Below are 17,509 nucleotides of genomic sequence, written 5' to 3'. Positions count from 1 at the left end.
CCAGGGCTAAACCAATAAACTGATTAATAATAGGCTGGGATAATAATATTCACCTAGCTTCAATGACAAGGTTAAAACAGATATGAGATGGTGACTTAGAGCTAAATTCAATAAATGTGTGGGATATCTATAGATTTGACACTAAGTTCTTCTCCACTTATATCATACGGCATAAAGTCAAGAAGGGTTAGTGATACATTTAAGACTTTCAACAATAAAAATAAAGTGAAAAAAGAGAACATCTATGCTCTAAACAGCAAGAGTAAAATAGACAGTGCAATCTAACAACACTACAGAATTAGTCAGAAAATCTGGAAAGCAGTACGAACCTACTGGACTAATACATCAGAAAGAACTATTTTCATTTCAGCACAACCAGTAATATGTGGTATGGGGCAAAAAGTACTAAAAATCATTTTCCAAAACAAGCAACACAAGAATAAAACATTCCTTTCCCAACGCTAGAACGGAAAAGCCAGAAGCCTACTTTCCTTGAAACTACCGAAACCTGAAAAGCATTGACTCAAAACTGAGAGGTCTTTATACTTCCCCAATAATTAAACATTCTGCAAAAGAAATCATAATTTAACACACACTCTTTAAAGAGATGAATGAGAAAGACTTAAGGGGAAATCTTATTTTAAGGACTACGTTACACAGACTCAAAAGTTTGATAAAAAGTTTATTATTTTTAAGGAGAGGTCTCTAATCAATACGATTTTGATACATCGCATGTTGATACAATGAGAAACTAACTAGAAATGCAAATGTTTTTTCATTCCAGGAGAAACTTTTTAAGTCATTAACTCTAACTCCCTAAAATGCAAACCTACAATCTTCGGATTTTGAATATATTCCATATATATTTTCAAGGTGTCAATGCATTTAAAATTTCCTTTATGCCTAACTTTCTTTAATGGTTTTATTACAATTTCTAATAATGAAATTAGCATTATAACACCAATATAATCAACATACAAATACTTGTTTATTCATTACCATACCAATTACTTAACATGAGAAGAACCAGCAGTGAAAAAGTAGCTTCTGAAACCACTGGTATGCACTACAGGAGCGCTAACACATACACAGGACTTATTAAGCATTTATATGGCACATTTATATTTGCCAAGTGCTTCATAGTCACTTTTATTAGCTGTTTCTAGTCCAAAACAATCCATGAAGAACTTTACAGAAGAGGAACCTAGGCCCAGAGAGGAACCAAAGAAAATTTTACTCTGGAGGAAATAACACCATTCTCTTACAATACACACCTGATCCTTCAAGTCACCTTTCATCTGCAGAATGAATTTTGCAAAAATAAGTTATTAATAAATGTGAAAAATAGCAAGGAAATATTGAATTCTCTGGAACAAACCGTTAGACTGTTTAAACACTCTTAAATACTTGGGACTAACTACTATGTTTCATTATACAGACACAACTATAAGGAAGTAAAATTCTCTCAAATGCCAAACTTAAAGTGGGGTTATTTTTCATACTTGATAAAAAAAAAAAAAAAAAAAAAGTAACCAAAGCAGCTCATCTAACAAGTTTAAAGTCAGGTTCTGTAATAAGGAGTCAGGTTCTGTTACCAAAAAAAGTAGAACCCAACGAAAAGCAGTGTGTGTAAGGAGGAAGTTCTGGAAGAAGTCAGAATCTACTGCCTAACCCGCTCAGTCAATATATCTCTCCTAAAATAATGGTTATGACCAGAACTTGTGGTTTAATCAGTGCATATCTATCTCAGCACCAGCAATGGATCCCATTCAATGTTTTGGAGGAGAAAAACTTGAGCCAGCGCTAGATGTGGAGGAAAGTTCCTTCCTTGGCCCATTTAAACACCCCCCCCCCCATTTATTTTCTCTCGGTGTTGCATCTTAATGAGAAGAAAAAACAGAAACAAAAACTATACGCTCACCTAGAGCGCAGTTTGCCTGCGGAGTTGTCAGGACCCCAGGTCTCTCAATCAGAGCCCGTAAACCTAATTCCCTAGTCAGAGCTCATCCAGCTAACAGTCCCAGCCGGTAAATCAAGCGCTCTTCCTCACCCCCTCCCTCCTATCTCCCGGGGCCAACTCCGTGACCCACATCCCTACACCCTGCACAGAGCCGCAAACTCTGCACCCCCATTATACTTCCTCCCTGGTGGCTCCCCAGTTACCCTTCACCCCAGCCGCCACCCCATCTTTGTCTCGCAACCCCAAACACACACCTCAACGTTCCCTCACTCCCAACCGCAGCCCTTCCCCCACCGCCGACCCCCATCCTCCCGGTCTCCTCCCCACCCCCATATTCCCCACCCCTCACCCCAGCTCCTCGCCTCCCCAGCCTCGCATGACCCGTCCCCTCCCCCAGCTTCCTCTGTCCCTTCCTTCCCGTCCCTCGGCCCCTTCGCCCACGCCCACCCCTGCTCCCGCGGGTCCTCTGCAGGCCTTTCACCTTGTCCATGAGCTTCCAGCACTTCTCCACCATCTTCTTGTCCACGGTCCCCGGAGGGTGGGGGCTGAGGTGGTGGTGGTGGTGGTGGTGCGGCTGGAAGGCGTCCTTCATGAGCCCGATCAGGCCGCCCGAGCCCGAACCCCCGGAGCCGCCGCCGCCCCCGGCCCCAGAGCTCTTTTTCACATTGCCGGCCATAGCCCGGGGAGGGTTAGGGGCCCAGCCGCGTCCGCCGGCTCCGCTTGGCTGCGAGTGAGGGAAAGAAGGAGAGCGTGAAGGAGGGGCCTCTCCCGGCCGCCGCCGTCACAGCCGCCGGCCGTCCGGGCGGAGGGAGGGGCGGTCGCGGGGAGGGGAGTGGGCGGTGCCGGGAGCGTGGGTCCGCGCGGGCGCGCCCCTTCAGAGAGCGCGATCCCGGGGGCGGAAGGAGCGCGCGGAGCGGGCGGCCGCGTCCGGACTGGGGAGCGACCCCTCCTGTGCCACCCCCCTCCCGAGCCACAGCTCCCGGAAAGCTGCGGCCAAGTTTCCGCGCCGTCTCCCCCGCCCCTACCGTGAGTGGCGGGGGGGTCGGCGGGGTGGGGGAGTGCTGCCCAGGCGGAACCTTCGCGCTGCGCCCCCTCCTGGAGGAGCGGGGAAAGGGCGGGGCGGGGTCTAACGTGGAGCCTGCGCACTAGGCAGAAGCCGAGCCCTCCGTGTTCCTTGTGGGTTGTGGGATGACCCTCCTGGAGGCGGTCATTGGGCTATTTAAATTAAGACAGGTGGCCGTAGAAAGAATCTGAACTTCAAGTCTTTACCCCACACCTGACAAATGAGGAAATTGAACTTAAAGTTGTTTGCTTCTTAACACTGTGGGAGAAAAAGGGAAATTTTTTCCCCACTCCCTAGTGTTTTAAACTCCTAGTTAAGTCAGGACCAAGGACAGGAATGTGAATGCTGCAGATTGTTGCATCCTGATTAGATCCCAGAAAGGCTTGAGACACTTAGGCCTCGAGCTCTTCTTCCAGGCCCTTTGACCCTTCTGAAAACAAAACACTTCCCCCTTTTTTTGCTTTGAACACAAGTTCCTTTTCTGGAAATTGAATATGTACTTAAGATTCCCCTGCTCAGCGCACTGCACCACAGGTGGGCACCACCAGCATCGAGCCCTGACCACAGAAACCTTGAGCTTCAAGCCCTGGCCTGAGGAGTCCTCGCTCCTCCCAGGGAAGAGCAATGCAGTTCCCAGTCATTTCCACTTTTCTAGTCTCAAAGTTCCGCTGGAAGAACTTTGAAAAAAAGAACCTCTCTCCCAAAGAAGGAAGTGCCCTGCCCTAATTTGCTAATTCTGAGCCTCAGCTTTGGGAGCATGCAGGCCCTGGTGTCTCAATAAGTACTCACTTCCGCCTTAGATACCCCACCTGGCTCTTCTCCAAACTCTTGACTGATCAGGGAATTAAGCTTATCAAACAGTCCTGTAAGAGGGGAAAAAATATCCTTGTCTGCAATTCAATGGCCTGTATCTAAGATTGATTGCGGAGTCAAAATTATCATTTCCTATCAGTAGAATTTCCATTCGTCAATTCCTACCTAGAAAGAGTTAAAATGTCTAAAGAAAACATATAGACAAAGCTCTTAGATAATTGTCAAAACTTCCCATCCCTAGTGCGTCCACCCTTAGTTGCAGGCTCTCCTTTCCTCTCCCTTGGTCTATTGAAACCTTTTCCTCACTGATTTCCCTGCCACCTCCAATCCATGCTGCCACCAGACCAGTGTTCCTAAAGTATAGGTCTGACAGCATAAAGCAAAACAAAACAAAACAAAAAACTTTAAACGCTCCCCATTGCCTCCTGAATGAAATTAACAGTTATGATCTAACTCCAAACTACCTTGCAGTTTTATACTATTCCAGTACATATATCCTATGCTGGGTGACTCACCAACTCACAAAATACCACAATTCTTTCTTTTTTCATCACTATTACTCACAGCATTCCCTCTGCCTAAAGAGTGCTACTAAAGTCCAATCCATTTTTTTATACTCAACTCAAATATTGTCCTCCTTACCAGACAGTCCTCCTCTAAATTTCCGTAATCATCTATTTCTCACCTGCCACACATTAATTTATGCTATATTGTCTTATCGACTTTGGTCTTCCACAGTACTTAGCACACTGTAGACATGCAAGGGTACTTTTTCCCCTCGTAGTCAAATCCTAGATTTTATGGAGTATAGGTTAAGAAATTAACCCTTGGAACTGTGTATGAACCTGTAGGTCATCTTCACAATGTACATCATCATTGTACATCTCTGGCTTGGTTTAAGGCTTCCAATTTGCATTATGTTCAGTATGGTCTGTATAGAATGGAATTGTAAAATTGGCACTCTGTTTCTGCTGCAGTAAGCCATATTTCTTTTTTTTATTATTATTTATTTATTTACTTACTTACTTACTTATATTTGGCTGCGTTGGGTCTTTGCTGTTGCGCGCGGACTTTAGATGCGGCAAGCAGGGGCTACTCTTCGTTGTGGTGTGCGGGCTTCTCATTGCAGTGGCTTCTCTTGTTGCGGAGCACAGGCTCTAGGCGCGTAGGCTTCAGTAGTTGTGGCACGTGGGCTCAGTAGTTGTGACTCGCGGGCACTAGAGCGCAGGCTCAGTAGTTGTGGCACACGGACTTAGTTGCTCCGCGGCATGTGGGATCTTCCCGGACCAGGGCTTGAACCCGTGTCCCCTGCTTTGGCAGGCAGATTCTTAACCACTGCACCACCAGGGAAGTCCCCATATTTCTTTTAATATATGATGACCTATATTTGTCTCACATTTGAATGAAGTAGAGAGGGTGACGCTTCTCTCCTCTGTATCTCTTTAAAACCCCCAGAAGGGATCCTATTCAAAGGAAGACAGAGTTCTGCTGAAATGATCGTTCCTGTTTTCATTTACGAACTGAGGTTAATGAAGAAAGAAAGAAAGATTGACCTTTCTTTCACAATTTTCACTTGGATTGTTTTCAAAATGTGCTGGAGATTGAATTGTTGATCACAATGTCATTCTCATTCCTGGATTATTCTAGAGCTGGCTCAGTTTGTATCACATCATGTGACCTGTGGCAATTTTCTTATTCCATTTCACCTTCGCCCCAAACCACATCCTCTCTGCACCTGAAAGTCGGTTGACTGAATATATTTGAAAAGTAAATGCTCTTCTGAGACACGATATGTTGTTTATACTCTGTAATTTCTGTCCTCAATATGGGACTCCGTGCATCAGCACAACAGAGACACTAATTATTCTATTCAAAAGTCCTCAAACAGGCTTCTGGATGAAGGGAGGGACCAGGACAGGAACCTCTACTGCATTCCTACTCAGGGAGAGAGGGTTCTGGGGGGAGGGGGAGGGGAATAAATGAAAAACATGCTTCAAGATTAGAAGAAAAATCTCCAATTTGGGAGATGTGCACAAGGTTATCTGACACTGAGGTACAAGAAGAGTAAGCAACGGGAAGGACAAGGCCAGTTCTTCTCTTTACTCTGTAAAATGTCCCCCGGGTCAGAGAGGTACCCTGCAGCCACGAAGGTGACAAATACATATCGTCAGCCTCTGCCTGAATCTGTCTGCTCCCTAGAGGAAGGATTTTTTCCCCCAGATCTCATGGCTGTTTCTTCAGATCTGTTCCTGACAACAGGCAATTGACCAAAAATGACCAAAAAATGTTGAGGAAGACAGAGATAGAAATATCTAAAGAAAGAGTCAGCAGTTCCCTTAATCCGCAAGGGGAAAAGCCCTGAAGTTTCTGCTGTTTTCATTCTAGCCAGTATGGTGTCCAGAGATCCCAGTGACAGACAGACAACAAGGCTCCCAATAGCACAGGGCTGGAGAGAGGGGGTGGGGGACGAGGGCTGCTGACCAGGGCAAACCACTCGTCATTGTCCCTTCCCCAGATTTATTTTTCCAACTCTTCATGACTCCAGCAAGAAGCATCCCTAAGGGGGGGTACCCCCCCCCCCGCAACATTGCTCAGTAAATAATTTAAATAGAAAAACGCAGGACTCAGTAGAAGGTCAAGTACGTCCGCTAGGGGGAGCCCCAACCAACTCAGTACGGCAGGGAGCCAAGCAAGGTACTTTCTCAGCACCTGTCTGCAAGTCAACCACAGACCGGAATACAGGAAAAGAGGCAATACATTAAGTCACAATGCGAGAAGACAGTCCTGTAAATACCCAGGAAAAATCCAGGCCTTTCAAGATTTACAAAATCAAAGATTTCTTTTTTATTTTTTGGCCGCACGCTGTGGCTTGCAGGATCTTATTTCCCCAACCAAGGATCGAACCCGTGCCCCTTGCAGTGGAAGCGCAGAGTTCTAACCACTGGACAGCCAGGGAATTCCCCAAAATCAAAGATTTAAAGACCAGGAAACTGAGGCTGAGCAAGTTTAAATGGCTTGCTCAAGTTTACATACCCGGACGGAGCGGATAAGAACTCACAGCACCTATCTCTAACCAGTGCCCTTTCTTCTCCATTTGCATCTCTCTATGTCAACACCCTGGGGTCCTGGGTCTACCTCTCCTTTGCGTCTCATTTCTCTGAAAGGGGAAACTCTCTCAACCACCTTCTTCTGCACTTCTTTCCTTCATACACCACAGAGTGCCTTCCTGAAGGAGAGCTTCAATTTTAAACCTAATAATGTCATTTTGTTGATGAGACCTTGGGATGTGTAAATTGCCCAAAATGGCTACTGTCAGTCCTTTTCCTCTGTATCAGCACAACAGCATTATTTCAGATGTGTAAATCTGTAATTTGTAAGTCTCCAAATTGCAGGCTGTGCTACAGAGAAGTGAATCATAGATGATCGGCTCCAAAGCCCTTTCTCCTCAAACTACACTTAGGATTTGGGGATAAGGAGAGTATTGGCCCTCTGAGACCTTGGTATTTTAAGCTTTGTATTTAGTCCCTTCTACCTTCCTATGAACACCATGTTTCCCAGTTGCCCGGACAACATGCAGCCTCCAGAAACCCAACCTTCCAGTTCTCAGTCCCGCCCCCGACGGAAATTTGCCACTCTGGATTGGTTCCCAGAACCCAGTCTCCTCCTCTGGCTCCTAGATCATTGGGCCTTTTCTCTGCCCCTCCTCGTCAGTGGGTCACACCACAGGGAGACACAACAGAGGCAAGAGAAGGTCTTGCAGGAAGGAAGAGGCAGGGTAAGGATGATGGGAAGAGGAAAGGGACCAAGTACTGAGCTTTATTTTCTCTGAAAGAGGATTGAGAGGAATGATTTCTGTACTTAGAACCTGACCGGTAGAGAGAAACAACTCCATCCTTCCCAGTGGCCTCAGCCTTGCCTAAGTTTCCAAGGAAACCAAGAACAGAAGCTTCTGAAAAGTATAAGAAACAGAGTTGGAGACTAGAACACTAATTCTCCTGGGACTCCTGGTTCAGTCTAGGGGTCAGGAAAGCAGCTCCATGTCCAGACCTAAATACGAGTCCCCTCTCTCCCCCAGGACAGCAAGGAAATACGACCTAAGACCAAAGAAAAAGGGACAAAAGCTGGGACACAGAAGAAGAAAAGGAATGCAGCTGTTGGTGAGTCAGGCTGGGTGGAGGTGAGTGCCCCCTGCCTCTCCACGTTCTGGCTCAGAGACCGAGCAGAGGTCCTCCAGAGAGAATTCAGCCCTCTGCATGATAAGACGGAGCTGTCTTGACCCTCCTCCTTCATATCTGCATCCAGGTTCCATGGAGCTGGGGAAGTGGGGAAATCAACACCCATGCCCATCTGAACCCCCTCTGGCTCTGTGCCTTCCTTATGTATTCATTACACATCTTTTGAGTACCTGCCATGTGCTGGGCAGTGAACTCATTAGACTTTGCCATCAGAGATCCCTCATTTAGTGGTCCTGAGATCTGCAAAAAAAAAAGTCCAGGGTGTGGGATGAGGATGGGAGGGGAGTAGGTAAGGCTGAGATCCTGACAAGCTGAGGCTCTGCCATCTTGCCAGGGCAGATGTGGAGACTGAATCCATGCACAGGCTGGCACTGCTGGAAAAGGAGCTGCTCCAAGACCACTTGGGTAAGAAGGGTGGAAGTTCTGGGGGCAATAGAGGTGGGACAATGGGCATTTCTGTATCCCTGGGAGCTTGAAGGGTTGGAGCTATGGTGGAGGGCTGAGCTGATCTCTAACCATCCCCTAGTGGAAAAAGATTGTCAAGAGTTGGGGTTGTGAGGAAACGGTGGGCAGTAAGGGTTGATAAAGGCAGCTATTTTTTTCTTAATTTTTTGTCCACACCACGCGGAATGACAGTTCCCTGACCAGGGATCGAACCCTCACCCCCTGCGGTAGAAGCACGGAGTTCCAATCGCTGGACTGCCAGGGAAGTCCCAAGGCAGCTATTTTTCATAGCCAGAACACAGAGGGAGTTTGCGCTTCTTAATAACGAAGAGCCTGTAGGATTCTAGGGGGGAAATAAAACAAACACCAGAATGACAATGAGAGGCTGGCAGCCTGCTGCCAGGTTTCCAAAGGTGGGCAGAGTCCATCAAGGCCATGGGGGCTGATTTAGTGGGGTCCCCAGCCAGTCCTGAGGGCTGCTCTGGGACTGTTCACAGCTCTGTGGAGGGATGAGGCCCGCTGAGCCAAGGCTTCTGAAGACCAGCTGAAGCAGAGGATACAAGAACTGGAGGCTGAACTGGAGGGGGCCCGGAGTGAAGGGAAGGCCATATATGCAGGTGTGCAGTTGATGAAGCAGGTGGGCAGGAGACAGGGGCCTGGAAGAGGACACCCAAGGGGGCCAGAGGATGCTGGGTAGGGAGACAAGGAGGACTCCCATCTGCCATGCCGGGGCCAGAGGATGCTGGGTAGGGAGACAAGGAGGACTCCCATCTGCCATGCCGGGGCCAGAGGATGCTGGGTAGGGAGACAAGGAGGACTCCCATCTGCCATGCCTAGTCTCAGCCTTCCCAGCACACACAAGAATCCTGAAGGAACCAAACAAAGGCCTCTGGGATCTTGGGCAGGGACCTTCCACGATGGCCCATGCCACACACTTGATGCTGTGTGGGTTACAAAACGCAGCCACAGCCTTTATCTCATTCATCCCGTGGGACTGAGTGGGGAGAAGGGCCTGAATCCCCATCCTGAGTGGCAGGGGGAAGGGGACCTTGTTTCCTAGCTCCTTCCCCAGCTTCTCAGAATCACCACAAGAAGAACCAAAAGGCCTTTATGCACCTGCCCCACTGGACCAAGCAGAGCCCTCCCCACTCACAACTTCCCATCCTTTCTCCATCGCTCTGTCCCCACCTGGGTCCCTGGCCACCCACCGTCCCCACCACAGAGATGAGTCTTCAGTGCTGCACCCTGCAGGAGGCGATGGAGACCCACAGCAGGCAGCTGGCGGAGGAAGTGAGGGGCCTTCGGGAGCAGTTAGGTGGGCTTCCCCACCCTCGAAGCCCTTTCTCTCGGAGGATCACTGCCGCTGTCCAGACTGAAGAGGTGGATTTAGGATGGTTCTTCTCTAGAAGACTGCAATCTAAGCTCTCATACTGCTTTCCCCACTGACTTTCCCACCATTGAGAATTGCAGCAGACGGTTCAGGATGGCAAAAAAAAAAAAAAAAATCTTAAGTTATAAGAAGAAGACCTAAGTCTCTCACCCCATTTCCCTCTCTCAATGGTGTCTCCAAATCCAGTTCTAACTCCCAACCACCGCCATGTCTCCCATAAGCAAAACATATTCCCGGGCTTCCCGGTGGCGCAGTGGTTGAGAATCTGCCTGCCAGTGCAGGGGACACGGGTTCGAGCCCTGGTCTGGGAAGATCCCACATGCCGCGGAGCAACTAGGCCCGTGAGCCACAACTACTGAGCCTGCGTGTCTGGAGCCTGTGCTCCGCAACAAGAGAGGCCCGCACATCGCGATGAAGAGTGGCCCCCGCTTGCCGCAACTAGAGAAAGCCCTTGCACAGAAACAAAGACCCAACACAGCCAAAAATAAAATAATAAATAAATAATAAATTAATTTTTTTAAAAAAACAGTACAAATAATTTTTTTAAAAAAACAAAACATATTCCCGCTTAGTTTGGCTGATTTTTATAATGAAACCAAGCTTAAATGAAACTGTTTAACTTACTTATTTCCTTATCTTCAAGGCCTAATGCGTGGTAGGTCCTAAATAACTATTTGCTAACAAATGAGTGAGCTTCTAAATAAGCATATACATGTATGTGTGTACATATATATATATATATATATATATATATATATATATATAAGCTTTTGCTCTCTTCCCTCTTGGTAACAGGATACAGTTGAAAAATTTTAGCATGGTGCACAGATTTTCCACAATTTTGGCCTCAAACTTTCTTATCCTAAAATAGCTTTAGTTTAGCTATAGATATCCAAGAGCTGCTTATCTGCCATGCAGGCCCTGAGCCCCTTTCCTAATCTTTGCCTTATCTCAAATTTAAATGCAGTCAGCATTTATGAAGCATTTCCTGCATACTAGGTGCTTTCCCATACATTATCACATTTAACTCTCACGGCAAGCCTGTGAAGTATGGGTCATTTTCTCTATAAAGATGAAGAAACTGAGTCTCAGAGAGAGATATGTCAGACATTACACAAGTAGTAAATGACAACCAGATTTGGGACCCAGATCTCTTGTCCCAAGCCCACTCTCTCTACTCTACCTTAATGGTATATTTCAGCTCTTTATAGGAACTATGGGAAAGTTGATGGCTCTGGGGAAGTCTGGAATGATCCCACTCAAGTTCTGCTCTTTGGGTACCTTTGGAGACTCTGTTCAAGGGTAGAGTGTCACCACCCTGTCCTCTTTCATCCTTCTGCCCCCGTCCCCAGAGATGTGCCACAGGGAGGCTGCGGCTACACAGAGAGAGGCCGTGCAGGCCCTTGGAGAGTGGGACTGAACTCTGGCTCAGCTTCGGGCCCATGTGGCAGACATGGAGGCCAAATATGAGGAAATCTTACATGTAAGCCCTACCCTCTGAAGGCCAGCCATCCCGATGCCCAGCACCCCCCCCAAAATCCCAGCTAGTGTGACAATGACAGACCAGGGGGAAAGGAAAAGAAACATCTCCATAGGGGACTCTGCTCTATCTTAAGGGGATACAACCATGCCTACCACTAAGAATAAGAGCTCTGAGAAAACACTGGCTAGGAAAGCTTACAGACCAACCTGGGACACCCCTCCTCCAGCCCTCTCCCTTCCTGAGATCTGAAGCTTGGTGTCTGCAGGACAGCCTGGACTGGCTCTCGGCCAAACTGAGAGCCGTCAAGCCTCAGTGGGATGGGGCTGTGCTGAGACTCCACGCCCGGCACAAGGGGCAGCTCCGCCAGTTTGGACTCAACCCCCTGGATCTTTGACTGTGAGCCTCTAGTCTCTGGGGCCCTCTGAGGCCCCAGCAATAAAGCTGTCTGGATGTAGAACTCAACAGGACTGTGGGCTGTGATTTTTGGCAGAGATGAGTGCCCCTCATGGGAACATCTCAGTTCTGGGCTGACCCATTACCCTGAAGACTGAATAAGAAGAGAGAAATTTGACAAGGTCTCAACTTCTCTCCTAGAGAAACTGGGTCCCACCCCTTGAGCCTGAGGCCCTTTTGGTCACCCTACCTCCACCAACACCAACAAAGGCAGCCAGATTTGTGGGGAAAGGCCATTTCTATAATAGACCAACAGTGTGACCAGGCACCAGCTCCCACAATCCTAAGGTGCCCACAGAGGGAAGGTGCAGCCGGTCTCCAAATTCCTGCAATATACCCAACAGTCCTGGAGTCATGCTTAGGGCAAATTCCAGGTGGCTTCAATCCTAGCCGGCCCCACAGCCCACCGGGAAAGGGAAAACTCTCTGTTTCTCCTCTATTTTACTACAACGTTCTCAGTTCTACTTCATTTCTGGTGAAACGTGGAGCAGGGAGGTTTCCCACACCAAGTAATTCTCCGTAGACACAATTTAACTTTTGTGTTACAATTTAACTCAATTCTGACACTTTCTACTTGGAGGTACCATCAGATCCCGCAGGTTAAGGGCTCTGTCCCACAGACTGCCCTCGACCTCAAATACCAATCTCGAGTCCAGGTTGTCACTTGTGCCTCTGACCTACCAGCTATCACTCAGAGGTTCCCACAACCCCCTCCTTGGGTTCAAACATTTGCTAGAGCGATTGAACTCAGGGAAACAGTTTACTTACTAGATTACCAGTTTATTATAAAGAACACAACTCAGGAACAGCCAGAGGGAAGAGATACACCGGCGAGGTATGAGCATGGAAGCTGCATGCCCTCTCCAGGTGCGCCACCCTCCCAGCACCTCCACGTGTTCAGCAATGCGGAAAGCTCTCTGAAACTGTCCTTTTGGGTTTCTATGGAGGCTTCATTATGTAGGCATGATCCATCGATCCATTGAACACTGGTGATTAACTCAACCTCCAGCCCCTCTCCCCTCCCAGGAGGTTGAGGGTAGGGGTGGGGGGTGGGCACTGAAAGTTCCAACCCTCTAATCACATGACTGGTTGCCCTGGAAACCTGTGCCCCATTCTCAGGTGCTTGTCAAGAGTCATCTCATTAACAAAACTAGGTGTAGTTGAAAGGGGCTTATTGTCAAAAACAGAAGACAGCTTTATCTGTCTTACTACTTGGGAAATTCCAAGGATTTTAGGAGCTCTGTGCCAGGAAAGTGTATGAAGGCCAAACATATATTTCTTGTTATAAATCACAAAATCATACCACTCATCTCAGGCAGATCATCATCCTTGGCGCACAGCTCCCAAAGATCCCACATGACTTCCTTTGGAATCAAAGGGGAGGCTCCCTCGTGGGCCCACCTGAGGCCTCTGGCCACACCCTCTTCCAGGAGGTGGGCCCATGGGAAGGGAGGGAGGCCAAGGACTATCCTGTGATTGGAGGTAACCGGAGTCCTAGAGCTGCAGCTTCTAGTTTAAAGAGAGCATCTCAGCTCCCACCACCTCAGGCTGGAGAGTGGAGACAGGAAAGCTTGGGCAGATCTGTGCCAGGCATAGGGGGTGCTACAGTAGATCTGAGGCTACAGCCCAGTCCTAAGCAGAGAAAGAAGGGAAGAGGTCATTCAGAGACTAGAAGAGTTCCCTTTCCCTGCGCCCTCCCCCCTCACTGGGATGCCCAGGAATGGGGCTTCTTCCCTGGGTCCTTCTGTCCCCACCTACCATGGCCTAAAGTCCCAACCTGAGTGGCCCACACTGCTCCACGCTGCAGCCTCCCGCTCTGCCCTCTTCTCTGGCTACCCTCTGTCCTCTTCTGGCAGCTCACAATCCATCCGCCTCTCCTTCCTCACCTCTCCAGACCCTGGGGGAATCCAGGCTTCCAAGCCCTGCTGAGATCTGGCCGCCAGCTTCAGGCATAGGGGTGGCTCTGCCTCAGCCAGCTGCTGAAGTCTTTCCAGGTCATTCTCTCCGCCCATGGGATACCCGTTCACCTCCAGAATCACATCTCCCATTTGCAGTCCTGCCCGGGCAGCTGAGCCTCCTAGGGTCACCTGGTGGAATGGGGGAATGTAGAGCTTGGAACACCACGGAAAAGTCTGCTGGGTGTACTGAGGCTCTGGGAGGGAAGCAGAGGAAGACTTGTCAAGAGGCAAATGATTGAGAAGATCCAAGGTTCCTGGGGCATCAGTCACCTGGGAGATGAAGAGATGAGGCCCACTGGCCACACAGCTGAGTCGGAAGCCATAGCCACCGCCAGGCCCAGGGTACAGGAAGCACTGGCGGAAGCCGCAGGGGACGGTTGTGTCTTCAACTGGTGGGTCCTTGGTCTCAACCAGAGAGGCTGAGCCGGTATCCTGGGGAGAGTCGGGAGCCTCTGTGCTCTCCAAGAAGAGAAGTGGGGACAAGCGAACCTGGAAAAGAGGAAGATAGGACAAACCCTGCTGCTTCTCCCCCCACCCAAGCCCTGCTCTCTTCCTGCCCCCTCTCCAGCCCCCGCCCCGCAGCTCGCACCATGTTGAAGAAGCGGTCAGCCTCAGGGTCAACGACAATGAGCGAGACGCAGGAGCCCTGCGCCCGGATCTTGGACACTGTCTCTTCATGGCCCAGCCCTTCCACGCTCTCCCCAGCCACAGCCACCAGCCGGTCCCCAGCCTGCATCCCGGCCTTCTCCGCTGGCAGTCCTGGGTCCACCTCCCACAGGAACTGACCTGGGATGCAGACATCCTCACTGCTCCTTCCCACTGACCCCCAGTGCCGGCCCAGGCCACTGTATGCACACCGGGGGGCTGACCTGGGGCTGCACAGGAGGAGGAGGCCCGGGATGGGGTTCAGCCAGGGCCACCAGTTGTGTGCACTGAGAGGTGTATATATACACTTGTGTGCCCACCCCAAGGCCCACCTTCCAGCCCCGCCCCCAGGGCTCCCACTCACCAAGCCGACCGTCAAGGCCCTTCTCCTCTCGGAGCATGAACCCGAAGCCCTGGGGCCCTTTCTCTAGATGCAGACAGCGGGGCTTGGTGGGCAGTGCCCAGCCCTCTGCCAGGGGTGCAGCCAGGGGCATTCCCAGCTGGCGACACTGTTCCTCCACCTCTGGCCCTGCCACCAGCAGGGTCACCTGCTTGCCACTCTGCCAAAGCTGTGGGGACACAGCAGGGCATCGGCATCAACCTCCTGGGTAGGGAGGGCAGAGGCAGGCACCTCCTCACAGCCCCTCTTCCCAGGCCCAGGAATGAGGCACTAGGGAAGGGAGGGGAGGGCCTAGCACAGAGTGCAAAGGGAAGGGTGGTGACAGAGGTACAAGATCGGATCAGGCGATTAGGCGCGTCGAGGAGTCGTCTGCTTCCCGAGGCAGGGACCAGGCCCAGAGGGGTGAGGACGGATGGGAAACAGGCAGTCGTACCTTCTTGCTGAGTTGGTTATGCGTGAACTTCTCCACGCTGACCCCATTCACTTCTAGCAGTCGGGCCCCAGGGGGCACTCCTGCCCGCTCAGCTGCTCCTCCAGTGCTCAGCACTAACCAGAAAGGACCCCGATGTCCTGGAAGCCCAAACAGCAAGAGTCTGCCTGCTGCCTGCCCAGAACAGGGCTGAGATCCCCCTCCTGACCCCTCCCGAGCTCTAAGCTCACCTTGGGTGATACTGAAGCCAAAGCCACCCTCGTCTTTCACTACGTGGCACAGCCGAGGCCGGACCCCTCGGCCGAGAGTGGGACAGAGGTGGGCATCGTTCCCCCGCTGAGCTAGGGCCACCTCATGCACGTGCTGCGCCAAAACCGTCAGCAATACCCGAGGACCGCTGGCCCGGATGCGGCGTATCACCTGAACGGTGGGCACACGGAGCGGGCTTGGGCTGGCCCCTCTTGCCAGCTTCCCCTCCCTGGAAGCTACACTTTTCACCATGGGAACCAGCTCTCTGGAGGGTTTCACGCAACCATTTGGACCTGGGCATCCCTAAATTCTGGGAGATGGGGGAGGTTGAGGCTTGGGTCCTGCCCCCATATACCCAGGGAGGTGACCAACTGGCTTCTGACTCCCTGAGGTGCTATAGAATGTTCTCCTGTAACACAGGGGTCCCAGCCCAACCTCACCACTGAATAGTCTTCATGTTCCACGACATGGTTGTTCACCCCCAGGATCCGATCTCCTTCCCGAAGACCCTGGCGCTGGGCAGAGGCGCCTGGCTCCACCCTGCACACCACATGCCCAGCCCTGCCCCGCTGCTGCTGCAAGTGGAAGCCAAAACTCCTGCCCTCCTCTCTGTTCAGCAGATAGAAGCGAGGTCGTTCCAGGCTCCAGAGATCTGGAAGGGGAGGTGGGCAGCAGAAAAGGGGGAGGAGAGGGGACATGACCCAAGTACCAGTCACCTTGTGTCTGGCAGACCCTGCCCCTGTGATAGAACACCAGACAGGCTTCTGCCCAGTTTGGTATTGGGGAGCGGGGCTGAACATGGCCCAGGCAGAGTGGCGGGGACAGAAGGAAATGCCTGGCCCCCTTCCACCTCCACGCGGTTACTCCCACCAAGGCTGTTATCAGAGGGAGACAGAGTGAGTGGTTACCAAGGAGACGGGAAGCTGTGTGGAGCCCTGGTGGCTCTGGGGAAAGGAAACGGTTGCCCCAAGTGGTGGGGGGTTACCAGAGGGCTCGTGGTCTTCAGCCAGGGAGAGCACAGGATTATCAATGCCCAGTTTGGGGTTAAACTCAAACTTCCTGCAAGGAAGCAAGTCAAGCAGGTAGGAGAAAACTGACATCCCGACTTGGGTCCCAGGCTCGCCTTGAGGTGCTAATGGCAGCTGAAGAGCTTCCCCACCTTCAATCCCTCCTCCCTTTGCCCCAGTCCTTCACAGCACGGCACTTACGGGGCCAAGGAAGCTGTGTCCTGAAGATCTGCTGGGAAAAGAAGGGGTGAGGGGAGGAGAGGCATATTCTGCCCCCCGAGACTCCTCTTCCACAGTCATTAACTGAAAGGACTTCGGGGAACCCCCAAATTCAGGACTCGCTCCAAAAGGGTCTTCCCTTCCCCTTCCTTCTCCTCCCCGGCCAAGGCCTGATATGCGCAGAAATCTGAGCGTATCAGTACAGGGCGTGGACCAGGAAGGCAGACACATCCACCCACTCACCTCTCCCCTCCTGACTTCCAGTCTATTTGCCTCAGGGCTCCAAGCCCCAGTACCAAGTGTGTCCTGGTCCCAAAGCCTTCCAATCTGCCCTCTGCCCTAAAGTCCCCCCCAGAGGATTTCTCCTGGCCTCTTACCTGCAGCTGCCTCCATGGTTGGATCAGCGAGCCAGGCTCAGTGTAGGGACAAGGTCCATCGAAACCAGCTGACCCTCCCACCTACCCCGCCACGTCCCGCCTCCTCCAAGACGCTGCCTTGGAAGCAGTCGGTAATGGTTAACGGGAGGAGAGTCTTGTCCTCTGGGGAAGTGTGTATGTCCCTCCTGCCCTATTCTTGAGCCCCGACTTCCTCAGGAGACTCTGCTGCCGTCCCAGTTCCCCCTCTGCACAGAGAAAGGTCACTGTAATTGCTGGGCACTGTAATTCCAAGCCTGGGATAAGTGTATGAGAAGGGTGACAGGAGCCCTATGGCCCAACATGGCCTACCCCCACGCTGACATCTTGTTCTTGCGCCACCCTCA

At 50.8% G+C, this 17,509-nt stretch overlaps 3 protein-coding genes across 8 annotated transcripts in view; 1 reads left to right on the top strand and 2 right to left on the bottom strand.

The window, feature by feature from the left end:
* The window catches only part of CBL (Cbl proto-oncogene), an 89,628-nt gene extending 86,832 nt beyond the window's left edge, over positions 1–2,796 (bottom strand). For 2 of the 3 annotated variants that reach the window (XM_082342749.1, XM_082342751.1), the window contains exon 1: positions 2,442–2,796. In XM_082342749.1, coding sequence (XP_082198875.1) covers positions 2,442–2,636 — 195 coding nt within the window. In that variant the 5' untranslated portion in view covers positions 2,637–2,796. The remainder of the gene's footprint in view (positions 1–2,441) is intronic. The other variant, XM_082342750.1, reaches the window with a different exon arrangement.
* A 100-nt stretch (positions 2,797–2,896) lies between these two features.
* On the top strand, positions 2,897–11,850 carry DRC12 (dynein regulatory complex subunit 12 homolog). The gene is given in 10 exon segments (XM_082342764.1): positions 2,897–2,986; positions 5,292–7,611; positions 7,912–7,993; positions 8,411–8,476; positions 9,013–9,035; positions 9,039–9,132; positions 9,738–9,830; positions 11,258–11,322; positions 11,326–11,388; positions 11,654–11,850. Coding segments are annotated over 9 exon segments (852 nt in total). The 5' UTR covers positions 2,897–2,986; positions 5,292–7,374; the 3' UTR covers positions 11,783–11,850.
* Positions 11,851–12,600: 750 nt separating this feature from the next.
* Positions 12,601–17,173, bottom strand: NHERF4 (NHERF family PDZ scaffold protein 4). Of its 4 annotated transcripts, XM_082342760.1 has the most exons (11): positions 17,127–17,173; positions 16,732–16,759; positions 16,509–16,582; positions 15,964–16,175; positions 15,505–15,694; positions 15,278–15,414; positions 14,809–15,013; positions 14,389–14,585; positions 14,070–14,288; positions 13,728–13,928; positions 12,601–13,473 (listed from the first exon to the last, which is right to left on the bottom strand). In XM_082342760.1, the coding sequence occupies exons 1-11, from the start codon at positions 17,140–17,142 to the stop codon at positions 13,444–13,446; spliced, it is 1,509 nt and encodes a 502-aa protein (XP_082198886.1). In that variant the 5' UTR covers positions 17,143–17,173; the 3' UTR covers positions 12,601–13,443. The 4 variants fall into 4 exon arrangements, with proteins under 4 accessions (XP_082198886.1, XP_082198885.1, XP_082198884.1 ...); XM_082342759.1 differs by lacking the exon at positions 17,127–17,173 and having other exon boundaries at positions 16,732–16,902; XM_082342758.1 differs by lacking the exons at positions 16,509–16,582; positions 16,732–16,759; positions 17,127–17,173 and having other exon boundaries at positions 15,964–16,409.
* Positions 17,174–17,509: the final 336 nt, after the last annotated feature.

This window comes from Balaenoptera borealis, assembly GCF_965194805.1.
Source record: "Balaenoptera borealis genome assembly, chromosome: 11".
NCBI classification, from domain to species: Eukaryota; Metazoa; Chordata; class Mammalia; order Artiodactyla; family Balaenopteridae; genus Balaenoptera; species Balaenoptera borealis.
The sequence above is the reverse complement of the archived record's forward strand: the minus strand, read 5'-3'. Positions and strand labels throughout refer to the sequence as shown.